General features: G+C 39.5%; 2 protein-coding genes across 4 annotated transcripts; one reads left to right on the plus strand and one right to left on the minus strand.

The window, feature by feature from the left end:
- Positions 1 to 250: 250 nt before the first annotated feature.
- Positions 251 to 2,057, minus strand: MS3_00001983 (uncharacterized protein). Of its 2 annotated transcripts, XM_051209525.1 has the most exons (6): positions 1,308 to 2,057; positions 1,088 to 1,268; positions 996 to 1,055; positions 810 to 960; positions 627 to 778; positions 251 to 596 (listed from the first exon to the last, which is right to left on the minus strand). In XM_051209525.1, exons 2-6 carry the CDS (start codon positions 1,133 to 1,135, stop codon positions 378 to 380), a joined length of 630 nt encoding a protein of 209 aa, XP_051074981.1. In that variant the 5' UTR covers positions 1,136 to 1,268; positions 1,308 to 2,057; the 3' UTR covers positions 251 to 377. The 2 variants fall into 2 exon arrangements, with proteins under 2 accessions (XP_051074981.1, XP_051074982.1); XM_051209526.1 differs by having other exon boundaries at positions 337 to 778.
- A 5,931-nt stretch (positions 2,058 to 7,988) lies between these two features.
- CIR1_1 (putative electron transfer flavoprotein subunit) lies at positions 7,989 to 8,911 on the plus strand (the record flags this gene model as incomplete). Of its 2 annotated transcripts, XM_012938406.3 has the most annotated exons (2): positions 8,036 to 8,275; positions 8,314 to 8,911. In XM_012938406.3, the coding sequence occupies 2 exons, from the start codon at positions 8,036 to 8,038 to the stop codon at positions 8,818 to 8,820; spliced, it is 747 nt and encodes a 248-aa protein (XP_012793860.1). In that variant the 3' UTR covers positions 8,821 to 8,911. The 2 variants fall into 2 exon arrangements, with proteins under 2 accessions (XP_051074983.1, XP_012793860.1); XM_051209529.1 differs by having other exon boundaries at positions 7,989 to 8,911.
- Positions 8,912 to 12,933: the final 4,022 nt, after the last annotated feature.

The raw sequence follows: 12,933 nt of genomic DNA on the forward strand, positions 1-12,933 counted from the left end.
ACTACTTTTTACAAACTGATTGCTCGTGCAAAATATGCATTCTAAGTAAAAATGCTGAACTACATAATTAAAGTAAAGATGACTTCAATAAGTCCCTACCCAAGGTGTACAATGTTTCGATACTTTGTATACATATTATTAGACGCGCACCAAGTAGAGACTCACTATAACTTCATAGTTTTAGCATAAACATTAGAATGTAAGGTGACGTTTTACGTAAAAATGTGTTACAACACTAACTTTAACATTTCGGCCTCTTGATTTTGCTTATTTATGTTTTAAATCGTGAAAATAACTACTCACACTGTTCAACATGTTACACCATAATTAGAAAAGTAAAATAGAAACTGTATATTAACAAGACTAAATCGTCAGTTTTACAAGTTCACGAGTTGTTTTATCTTTTGGAAAAATAATTTACAAGATTTCCACACTTTATAGTCTTCTTGCCAAATACCCCGTTTCATTCGAATTGCTTTCGATATAGCCGAGGAGTACTTATTGCGAAAGTTATCTGGCAAATCATTGAAGCTTTTGTGGTTGGTTATTCCATTGACTAATAGGTGGTAAGATATATCTTTTTTTAAAAAATACCACTGCCACCATAAACAAAAATAGTAAGTTACTCGTTTGTATATTATAGCCAGCAGTTCTGCATTCTCGAAAATTGGTTTTACAGGGATGAAAACGACACGTTCACCTGGGTGTATATTTTGCTTCAACCATTGTATACTTTGACCGGAATGCTGCACAGGAATAGAAATCTTCATGGCATTACCTATAATGTAATTTTCTTAAAAACAACGTACCATAAGGGACTCGGAAAGGCAGTTTAACCTTAGGCACATGTAAGATCTCCAATTCACCTGTAGGACTTATAGATTTAACTAAACCTTTTAGATGTATCTGGCGACTGTATACAACAGATGGAATCGAGTGGATGGAGTTAAACTTAGTAAACTGAATGAATATACGCATGAACCAGTTTTATTTACGATATAAAAATGCCTCCCGAGAAGATATACTCCAATTACGAAGAACGTTGTAGGTAATAACTGGATTATTTAGTACAAGAATCTGGTCTTACTCTTATAGCTTCTACATTTTCATCCAAAAATCGTTGGAGTCTATCCATCGCGCTATTCGTATTACAGATAACTACAGCAGGATTGTTTTAGCTGACATAAACAGTTATGGGTCTAAAAACGATGGTTTTCCTGTCACTTATCTGCGTAACAAAGTTGGATAACTTGGTTGGGAAGGCTTGACTTAGTGAATATGGTTATTGGTAAAATATGAAAACATACCTCTGATAGGCTATAAGCCTCTTAATTTGTTGAGCAACCACAAGCACAGAGCGCCTTCAGGTGTGTAGCACGTAGGCAACGCTCCTAGGGTATCGTCCACTGATGTGGGTTGGAAATAACGTACAGATGGACTTTTTGAATACCGCCGAAGCTTATTAACGATACCAAGATAGTCAATATTTTAGCCTTCAGTAATAAGGATAGGAGGTCTATCGACCTATATTAATCCTTGCAGTTTGTAATTCTGTGGAGGTCCAATCTTAAGATTCAAAACAATTGTTTTGAATATATCGACAGGTGTTGATATTACGTGTTCCGGTGGGGAATTCCAATAATCCACTACTCGGTGCGAGAAAAGAAACTCCAGACGTAAACGATTTGATCTCGGCTTTTGAACTTTCTTCGAGTGACCTCTCAAATGATCAGTCCTAGATGGAAGTAAAAGATAATTCATGTTAATACCAAGGTCATCGTTCAGTATACGATAAGCCTGTAGTGACTCACGTTTATCACGAGAACACGACTGGCTTAATAAAAACAATTATTATTATAACCAACTGTACCAGTGTTTGTTTTAATGTGCTTTTGTTTGACTGTGCTAATGACAGCTATTTTGTGCTTCCATTCTTTTACTTACACTTCGATTGTAACTTCGCGCGGATTCGGTTACGTTCTGTAACCAAGCTTGTATCCTAGCACGATCTCGGTATCCTTTCGATGCCACGAGATCGCCAGCAAATAAACCTCGACTTGGTCCATTAATTGCCTTCTGATATTTGGCTTCTCGGGGATTTTATGGAGTCATTTGGAACGTGCTTCTTACACCTTCTGATTTATTTGGCACGTGTTTCATGGTAGCAGTGTTCATAGTCAACCGCGACTCGACACCACGCTACAAGCCAATATTATATCATCCTGTATTCTACGGTATGATAACGGAAATAAGTTAACTTGTACCAGTCTGACTTCATAAGATAGACCAGATAGACCTTTGACCATCTTAGTACCTCGTTGTTGGACTCTTTCAAGCATATCTGCTTCATACTTGAAACAAGGACTCTCTGCTTGAATCCCATATTCTAAATGCGGTCGCACATAAATCGGGTATAATAATCTAAACATTTCATCATCTAAATACTGGAAAGACTTACGAATAGATCATAATACCCTGTAGCCTTTTGCAGCAGCAGCCTTACAATGGCCGGTGGTTTTGAGACCACTGCTTAGTATGACTCGGAAATCCTTATAGTTTCTTACTTTGGGTAGCACGAATCCAAATATTGCGTAGTGACACGATTCATCATAGTTATTGAATTGCATCACCACACTTTTACTAGGATTTACTTGTAGTGACCACCTGTCCAACCATGCCAATAATGAGCTAAGATCATCCTGTAATACTATTCTGTCCGACATACTGTTTATGGGTCCCCAACTTTTTATGTCATCAGCGAAGAGTAGAAGGAATGATTCTGGTACAGTTGGTAATTCATTTACACAAAGTGAAAAGAGGAGAGGACCGAATATTGTACCTTGTGGAACTCCACTTTTTACAGGTACTCACGAGGAGAAAGCCCCATCAACCATTACGCTTTGTCTCCTGTCATGAGGAAAGTTACTTATCCAATCTCTGAGTGTATGATCGATTCCAGAACGTTCCAGTTTGAATTTAAGACCAGAGTGGGAGACCTTATCGAAAGCCTTACTTAGATCTATGAAGATCACATCCACAGGAATATTCGGATCTTTTGCAGCAGCCCAATCTTCTCTTGCAATGAGATTTGTCAAGCATGATAGGCCTCTCCGAAAACCATGTTGATCCTTGGAGAAAAGATTATGCCCTTCAATATAGTTTGTAAGAGATATTCGGATAATTTTTTCCATCAGTTTTACAACTGCACTAGTTAGGCTAGTGGCTCTGTAGTTACTAACTAAATCCCTGCTCCCAGCGTTACAAACCGGGCTTATCGCGTCTTTCCAGTCCCGAAATCGAAATTTTTAAAAACACTGAAAAATTAATCGACCATATATCATTTGAAGTGTTGAAAAGACTTCAGTGTATGCAGAATGTGATTGTGTATAATATACCTGATAGTACGAGCGTAAAGATTGCTAAGAATACTCTACTACATGAATGTGGATTGTCGCAATCTTGATGTGTAACAAGAAGATTACGTGAAGCACAGGCTAAAGCCTCCTGTCCCATACTATTTCAGTTTGATAGTATGACAAAAGTCAACCACCTCCTTAATAGTCAGTCATTACTGGGACATATTCCAACATTTAAAAAGATTAGAATCATCCATGACAGGACTGCTATCCAACATCGAATCTTCAGTCAATTGCAAACGATTCAACCCAGCCTATGTAGTAGCGGCAGTTAAAACGTTGGCCATTACACAAATCCTAAAACACCATGCCCTACTCCTACCAAAAACGGAGGCCAGTTGCATGTTGCTACTAATCCTAAGGACAGGAGTGCACATAAGGCAGCTGCAACCACTCATCCTCAGCCCAAACACTCAGCTACCCCGAAATGCCAATCCACTTATGCCTCAGTGGTGCCCCAGTATTGCCCTAGCGGCCCCGATAAAATGCCTAAAAATGATCCTCCCAGGAATTGGCCTAACAGCTACAGACGCTCAGACACTGATGTACGAAATAATACTAAGATGTCTGTAAGAACCCACCAGTACTCCAGTACCCCTAACCCACAATATGCACTCGTCCACAGCAGCAGAACTTCTTACAACAAACATAGTGGGCTGGCAGTGCTCATTACTCCTAACGTGAGGCTACCACGACAAAAACTGCACCCATACGTGATACCAGTAAGCCATATCAGGAAATTCCCTATTCCTTACCTGAAACAAGCAACCTCCTCAATTACCCATAATAGGACTAAAATTGCCCACCGCACACAAAGAAGCTATAATGTTGGCTCACTTAGGCACCCACCTAGTGATTCTAGATACTGTCAAAGTCTAACCACCCTACACAACTCTCTAATCAGCCCTAATTCGACATATATACCATCTCATCCTTTTTTATCTCTCTCCCCCTCAACGGTGCTGTTATGGGGTCTCTAAATGTTGAGGGCGACAATCTCACTATTCTGATAACCTCATAGAAACATTAGAAATATTCACTAATACCACCAAATCTGCACTAGGCACTACTATACCCTCTAAAATTGATTTTAAAACAATTAATCTCTATATCAACCAAAAGACTAGGTCTAAACTGCGAAAACTGAAAAGGATGTACTATATATCAAAGACTTCAGTGCCCTGCACCAGATATACTCTGTACTTGACGGAGTAAAAAGTCAACACAACAATCATAAACAAACAGGAACAATTTAGAGAATTCATGATTGTGGAAGATCATGGGGAGAAACAGTTTACAAGTTTATGATAGCTGTGCTTTATATTGACTAATGTCATGTTCATTTATCTAGTGAATTATTTAAATATAAATACAACAACTATACTCAGTCATTTCTATTGTAAATCCTGTTAGTATATATAATTATAGTCTAGTTCGGTACTGATACTACTGTAGTGACATTGAACCATAACCACACAATCCACAAAGCTGAACATGAGACAACTCGGAAAATAGATATTCAATATTTGACACGGAGAAATACCTAACGATGGAGAAGGCGCGAACAATGAGTTGAGTGAATTATAGTTGATCGGACGGCATGGCTCGGCCATGCAGGCGTGGTCCCTGCTGAATGTTATCTTATTTCTTCTATTCATATTAAATATATTGTTCTTTCTCTAGCCTAACCTTGTTCTGCATCATGTATTGGTAATTGATACAATACAGTGAGTTGGCGTAGTCGATGGTGTGACTTCCACGTAAGATCTTATAGATTAGGCAGTTATATCATGACAAATCTACAAATTTAGGATTAGGTCTATTATTAGAGCAGCACTGATATCATAGTAGACCATAATTCTATACTACTTTAGTAATAGACCTAATCCGAAAACGGCAAATTTGTCATGTGATTGCCTAATCTTTAAGATCTCACTTGGAAGTCGCATCACTGTCTACACTGATTCATCGTATCGTTACCATTGATAATGATACTTCAGAAGAACACATTCGTGCCGGCTATAGAATAATATATTCAATGTGAATAGTATTAAGTATAGAAATTCAAATATATAACACGTATTTGTTCTTAATTCTCACAGACAATAACTCGTTAACATTATTGGTATACCCTCCATGAACGTGCGAAGGCGAAAATAAAAAGCTTGCGAAAGTTTATTGATTCATAAGTACTACTGGTAAAGGAAGAATGGCATATGAAGCAGAAAAATAAGTTTACAAGTTGTACATATAGTAAAGTCAAAAACAAAACCACAAAGAATTTTTTATCGTAGACATCTTCACACTTCGTTAGATTGCGAACCGCATTTCATAAAGATAGGCGTTCTAGAAACTGCAGTCTTGTCTACTTATTGACAATTCCTAATAAAAATTGTCGACTTTTCTCTCAACATGTATCACGAATCGTTCACCATATATCCCGATAATGTAATGTCTGTACATCCGGTGGCTACCAACTACAATAACGAATATCTACAAAGTGCGGCGTAACAAGAAGCGTAATCACTTTTTATTATTGGTATTATAAGTAGACTCAATACAAACAACTTCTGGATATGTGTTATATAATTGTATCTGCTCATGAGTACTGAAGCAGATCCTGGTAACATATCCGTATTCTAAATACTCTCTCACTCCCGCCTTTTGTCGCAACATATCGATTACTTGCTTTCGCGTACAACAACCTGAAATATACTTCTACACATCTACCTGTAGACAGTTGGGCTTTAACAGTTTTGACAACAGCAGAAGTGACCTGCTTACTAGTTCTATTCTTGATACTTTCTATTAATTTGTCTGTTGATTGTTACTGCAATATCACCGGTTTCAAATTTTCTTTTTCTTCTGACGATAACCTTCTGGTCTATGGATCACAACTCATCCATGAACTACTAAAAGGATGATTATGAAGCATCTTGTATGATTTTGATGATCGGGACATCTCAGAGGACATAGCAGGCGAGTAGAGAAGCCAAGAACAAACAAAATACACGAGGCATACAGGTTTTCACACCGAGTCATTAATACTTGGAACCTGCTGCCCGAAGACATGGTGTCCGCACCTTCAATTGACTTTTTTAACAGAAGACTGGGCATTCGGAGAAGCATAATAGAAAAGGAATAACATAAGCCGTAGGCCTTCCGCCCTCATTATACAAATCTGAATCTTTCACCTAATCTTACACAGCGCCGTGATTGCCAGTTTAGAAACTTAGACCTTAAACGTCACATATTAGTTAAATTTCTCACGGTTTTTGATTAACTGTCAGACTCTCTGATTTACGCTTATGACCAAATGTGCTATGAAACACCACAAACAAGTATTTAAACCTCATATCCTTCAGCAATTTACTTTCTGTTTGGATGTAATGAGTATGGGTAGTCTGAGAAGGGATAAAATTATTCTCCCAAAGTTTTTCGAATTCTTTTAGCGCGTTACGAAATTCAATCCAGCTTCCGGAACGCTTGTTCAGTATAATACGTTGAAAACCTCGCTTACATCGACTGAGATGTCTCTTGAACATAAAGCACTACAAACAACACTCAACACGAAAGAAGGATGGTTTGGATTTCCGTAGTAGTCTAGAAAGAATATGTTGTCAGAAAAGTCCTGAATTGTTCATCCATATTTGTCCTGCGATGAGCCTGTGACAGTGGTGAACTTAGTGTGAAAAACTGTCTCACTATGTTGGAAAATCACATCTGAATAGTTGGATCACGATTCAATATCGTCAACATGACAGATAATTTTTAAATAAGAGGGAAGGAGGGACTTAAAAGCGAATAATTTGATGTATTTTTCAAGCAGGATGAGGTGACAAATGCATATAGCCAAATAAGGGAAACAGGTGCGAAACAAATTATTTCGAGATAAATAAAGAAAAAGGCAAAGATAGGACTGGTTTGATTTTCCGGAGAGGAATAATGATCATGCACTTCAAAGTGGCTACCTAAATGTGGTGATGTTTGATTGAAAGCTCTCAACTCACAATGCCATTTAAAACCCATAAAGTCGGCTTCAATATCATATTTTCACAAAACTATAATCTCTCGAATATATCGAAAACTGTAACAGTTTTAGTTGAGGTTGTGATCCAGTCTTCTCAGTAAGGGGCCTGTTCTTACATATGGCACACAACGACTTTATTTATAACACATCACTTAGAATTTCTAGCATGGAATTGCATCTAAGCTGATTAAATTGTGATCATGTAGAGCCCGATAAAGGGATCTTAGTTGACCTATTCCAAAACTCACCACACAAATAGGTTGCTTGATCTATGCACCTATGACAGGTCTACTAGTAACGAACGAAAATAAGTTGCACAACAGAGATTGTCTTATGCCAAAAAGTTGCACTAGAGTTGTCCAGTACTTCTAATGAAGCGATATGTATGATTTCCAGTGACATCGCTATCATGAGAACACTCACCGGTTCTGATAAAAAAAAAACACGTAGGCACTCAGTCGCCGTGAATTGACTGTGCAGTTAAACCAGTAAAAAATAAATCATTTAGTTTAAGTCTGCTACTCACAAAGACATAAAACATTATCTGGAGTGGCGCTTGTCGGATTTTGCGGTACGTCTCTTGTTAAAGATGGGGAAAGGATATAATAATTATATGTGCAAGAAGTTTTTCCACCCAACAAACTTCGAAAACATAAAGAGAAAGTGGATGGCTGAACAGGCAAATGAGTACGATACGAAAAAGGAACTAGAGAAACTAAATCAATATCGTCGGGAACAAGAAACACTTGAAAACCGTGTCCTTCTGGGTGATGAAAAAGCTAGGCTAGGCTTAGCATGGATGTATGACCAGCCTGCTTTAATGGAAAAGGTTAGTTTAGGAGTATATGTTAGTAATCATTTGAATAGGAGCAACCTGACGACAAAGAGGTGAAGTTTGAATGGCAAAGGAAATATTGTGCTCCGAGAGAAAGCTATTGCAAAAACTCGTCAGAGATCATAGATCAGCCCTTTGCCATCGAAGTCCGAAACGTACGATGCATGCGGTGCAAACAATGGGGGCACTTAAACACTGATCGTGTTTGTCCACTTTTTGGTCAGTCTTTCACTAAGGAACCAACAACAAGCGATATGATTGGTCTTGACCAAGTTAAAAAAAATCTACAAAAAGAGGGGCTTACTTTGAAGCGAGGAACTGATCTGGACCGTTTTACATCTGTATTTAGCAAAGCAAAGAGTGCACTGACCAGTGTCTCAAAGCAAACATCTGAAGAAGAAGATTCTCTAGCCATGGAATTCCTCAAAAACCTCACCGAAAGACAACGTGAAAAGCTACTAAAAAAGCTTTCGAAGCTTTCAGACAAGTCCCCGAGGCAAAATCATAAATCGAAGCATAAACATTCAAGGTGGCATTGAGATTAAATGAAAAGCGGTTCGGAATGATTTGATTCTTTAAGTTGTATATACTTTTAATTAATCCTTTTAATTATATTGATCTACGCTAAAATAATATGTATTTATCAAGGATTACTGTTCGAGACAAATATTATTTTAAACATTGGGACGCGTCATGCATGCAATATCGTGTATTCGATACTGAGACAGACCAGATAATATTCAGCGTTCACATTCTTTTCACTAAATAACGACCAGTGTAGATAAGATTAAATAATGCGGCAATTTAGTTGGGACTTTGCTGCAACTACCCAAAGCGGGATTTGTCCGTGGATTGTAGATCCCTTTCGTCCAACAATGCTAACATGGAATTATTGAAACTAAATTAATAGTAGCAACTAAATGCTATCTACTTCGCTTATCGACCGTGTCTATTTATGATTTCACACGACTCACAAGGAAAAGATGTAAAATGGAACACGTAGTTACTGAGGTTTTAGCCAACCAGAAAATCGTAGGGTCGGTCGACATTTAGTAAAGTCTGGGCAGGTGTTTTAGACATACCTCACAACAGAAAAGTAGATTGGATGTGCGTATGTTGACTGAGTCGTATGCTACAAGCCTTTATCTACGTTCATGGGCTGGTGCTGTCTTGTTCTTTTCTCTATACGACTGTAAATTCTAATAAGCGTAGGGTCCTTCGTTGATGGGCACAAGTAGTTCAGCCAGGCGCAGAAATGGGGTCCACAGTTCTTTTAATTTTCCGTACTACAGGAGTCACATCTTACCAAATATTCTCCATCGAGACACTATCTTTAACCTGGGAGGTGAGGGGGGTCTGATGAGGTGTAATCTCACCCTTAATGTTTAGCTAGTGGTGATCCTCCAGCGTTGGATGTCCTCAATGTAACTTCTTTCCTTAGTTCTAAACACCACCGTAAGTGATGAACAATATAGTTGGTTATGTTCAGCAATATACAGCTTTTGCGAAGTCGAGAATTATCCTTTGTTTTCGCAAGACTGTCCGACACATGACTTGGAAGGAACAGAGTAATCTAATCATATCATGACTTAAGATATAGGAAATGAAGAATGGACATGTTCGAACCAAGGAGACTGATTGTAAGGCGTTATCCACCTCACCAAACCGATCATAGTTGTGTAGAATCCAACAAGGAAGCTAGAATCTAGTAACATGATTCAGAACAAGTTAGTGACTCAATGGATTCTTGTCAAGTTATGGTTTGAAGGTTCCTAGATTTCACCCAACCTATTTTTATAAAAGCCAGAATTAAATGGCGAGGAAGATAGTTAACGGAGTTCCATAGACTTACTGGATTTCCCATCTTCACTCAATGCACCGCACGTAGGCTTATCATTACTCACTTGGTGATTATCATATCTCGGCATGTTAGGAAGATATCCACGATAAAATAATTGTATTGTGCACATGTCATCTATCCTTGAGGACCATGTTTCACAACCACAATGCACTAAGGAGCGGACTGCTACTTAGTTGATTGGTAAGCGGACGAAAATCTTGTCCAAGCCAAGGTATTTAGGAGACTGCAGTTTGTCAGCGTCCTTACGAAACGGTCGGTCCTGATAGTAAGTATTATCCGCAAAAAGTAACCTGGCAGCTAAATATTCATCTTTCCTTAGGTTGAAATTTACTGATTATTCAATGAGATCTAGGGTGTTTCGTCAAACCCACTAAATAAAGTCCAGTAGCTAAAATCAGTCAGTAACAACGTAGAACTTCGTACGTACGTACATCAGTTCGAGTTGCCACACCACCTTAGCACAGAGATGCAGTTGTCGATTCAAATCCCGTAGTGGTAGAGGTAGCAAGAGTATAAGCAGTAATCGGGAAGATTAGTGTTTGGAGATGTTATTTAAAGAGTATAATCCAGTGAAATAAATTTGGAAAGAGGAAAAAAGGGGCATGGAGAATTCAGAAGATTAGAATCTGGGAGAACACAAAGAGTGGATGCACCTGCGCCATTGCAAACGATTTTGAGCCATGTCATTCAGGGAGTAGCTAAAATATCGCGGTGTGGGCAACCGGGAAGTGATAACCGCCCTCGTACCTCTAACAGCACCCAAGACCACTGTATTCATAATCAACCTTCCTCTTCAATTCCTATTATTCCTCCTACATCGACTTTCAACCCTAAACTTCCTCCTTCGGCTTCCTCCTCAAGTGTCACCATAGCCAACGATTCTAGTGCTCAAAACTCTGTCCCAGGTCTACTGAAACCTCGCTCCAAACTACACATTGGAGCTTTCAACGTACGCACTCTATGTCAAATCGGTCAGCAGGCTTCCTTGGCTAAAACCCTAGAGTCTCTTTCCATTGATGTATGCTGTGTCTCCGAAACACGCATACAGGATTCCAGTGTGGTCATTCACTTGACCTCACCTCGGCAAAACGGAAAGCCAACGAAATACACCCTACGTGTATCTGGTGACCCGATGGCCAGTTCTCGTGGACTGGCAGGAGTAGGCTTAGCACTAAGCATGAGGGCGGAACAAGCACTGCTAGAGTGGATCCCCGTCAACAGTCGTCTATGTGCTGTTCGGCTAAACGGCTCCGTAAGAACTCGGAAGGATAGGGACACACGTCGTTGCCTTTTCGTCGTTTCTGCCTACGCTCCCACTGACTGCAGCTCAGATGATGTGAAAGATGAATTTTACAGAAAGCTGTCTGAACTTCTTCAGAAAGCTAAACGCTCAGACATAGTACTCGTAGGGGGTGGCTTTAATGCTCAGATAGGTAGCTTAAACCAAACAGAAAGGCATTTAGGTGGATATTTTAGCATTCCGGCACAGCGAACAGACAATGGTGACCGTCTGCTGCAACTGTGCTCAGACAATCGCTTATTTTTAGCAAACAAATTTTAAGCATAAGGAGAGACATCGTCTAACGTGGCGACCGCCTACACCAAGCCAACGATGGACTCAAATAGACCATATTGCCATCAGTCATCGTTGGAGAGGGTCGGTAGAAGATTGTCGCTCATTCTGGAGTACCTGCTTGGACTCCGACCATGCCCTAATACGGGCACGCATCTGCTTGCGCCTCACTGGACGCAAAAAAGCCACAGTAAAAAGACCCATTAGAACCGAACTAAGTAGCGAGGAAACCAAAAGTAGGTTCCAGGAACAACTGAGGTCACACTTAGGTAGTTCTGAAGACGAGGCTGACCCAGATGTTGCTTGGAAAGATATACAAACAGCTGTGGAAACAGCAATGAAATCTATTAGTGACTTAAACCACAGAGTTACAAAGAACCAGTGGATTTCTTCAAAGTCTATCACACTGATGGATTCTCGCAAACTCGTCCCATCAGGTTCCGAACATGAGGAAGAGCGACAACAAATCAGATCTAGGTTAAGAAAATGTCTAAGAAACGACCGTGAGCAGTGGTGGGCAACGAAAGCAAAAGAGATGGAAAAGGCGGCGACTATAGGGAACACAAGACAGCTTTACAGACTAATAAAAGAAACTGGAATTAATAAGTCAAGTGTAAGTGAGATTATATCGGAAAAAGACGATACACTCATCTGCTCCCAGTTCAGACGTTTAGAACGATGGGCGGAACATTTCAGAGAACAGTTCAACTGGCCTTCAGCTACTCTACAACTACCCTCCATTCCCAGACAGTGTGAATGAAACATTGAAGTAGGTCCCCCAACTCTTGCTGAAGTTCAAAAGGCTATAGTTAATCTGAAACGAGGAAGGGCAGCTGGTCTAGATGGACTGGCTCCAGAAGTCTTTAAGGATGGTGGTCCAATTTTAGCGATTAGGTTGACTATTTTAGATAAGATCTGGGAGTTGGACGTTATTCCATCTGACTGGTCACAATCACCTATCGTCCCAATATATAAGAGAGGGTTAAAATCACATCCTGTGACAACCATAAAGGGATTAGTTTAACTAATATAGTATCTAAAATACTATCCTCGATAATTATCAAACGCCTAAGACTCGTGCACTGCAAACACGAGAGAACCAAGCTGGCTTTAGACCTGGTCGTGGCTGCATCGACCACATATTCACCATTCGTCAGATTCTAGAACACAGGCATACTTATCGACGTCCGACAATGGTGGTCTTTCTCGACTTAAAAG

This window comes from Schistosoma haematobium, chromosome 1 (assembly GCF_000699445.3).
Source record: "Schistosoma haematobium chromosome 1, whole genome shotgun sequence".
Taxonomy (NCBI): domain Eukaryota; kingdom Metazoa; phylum Platyhelminthes; class Trematoda; order Strigeidida; family Schistosomatidae; genus Schistosoma; species Schistosoma haematobium.

What these genes read in the sequence shown, in the direction of transcription:
- MS3_00001983 (XM_051209526.1), bottom strand. Translation starts at nt 1,135, where the DNA reads ATGGATAGACTCCAACGATTTTTGGATGAAAATGTAGAAGCTATAAGA. An exon ending in AAAATGTAGAAGCTATAAGA is followed by an intron (nt 1,056 to 1,087) that starts GTAAGACCAGAT and finishes TAAATAATCCAG; the next exon opens with TTATTACCTACAACGTTCTT. An exon ending in GCCTTTCCGAGTCCCTTATG is followed by an intron (nt 779 to 809) that starts GTACGTTGTTTT and finishes ATTACATTATAG; the next exon opens with GTAATGCCATGAAGATTTCT.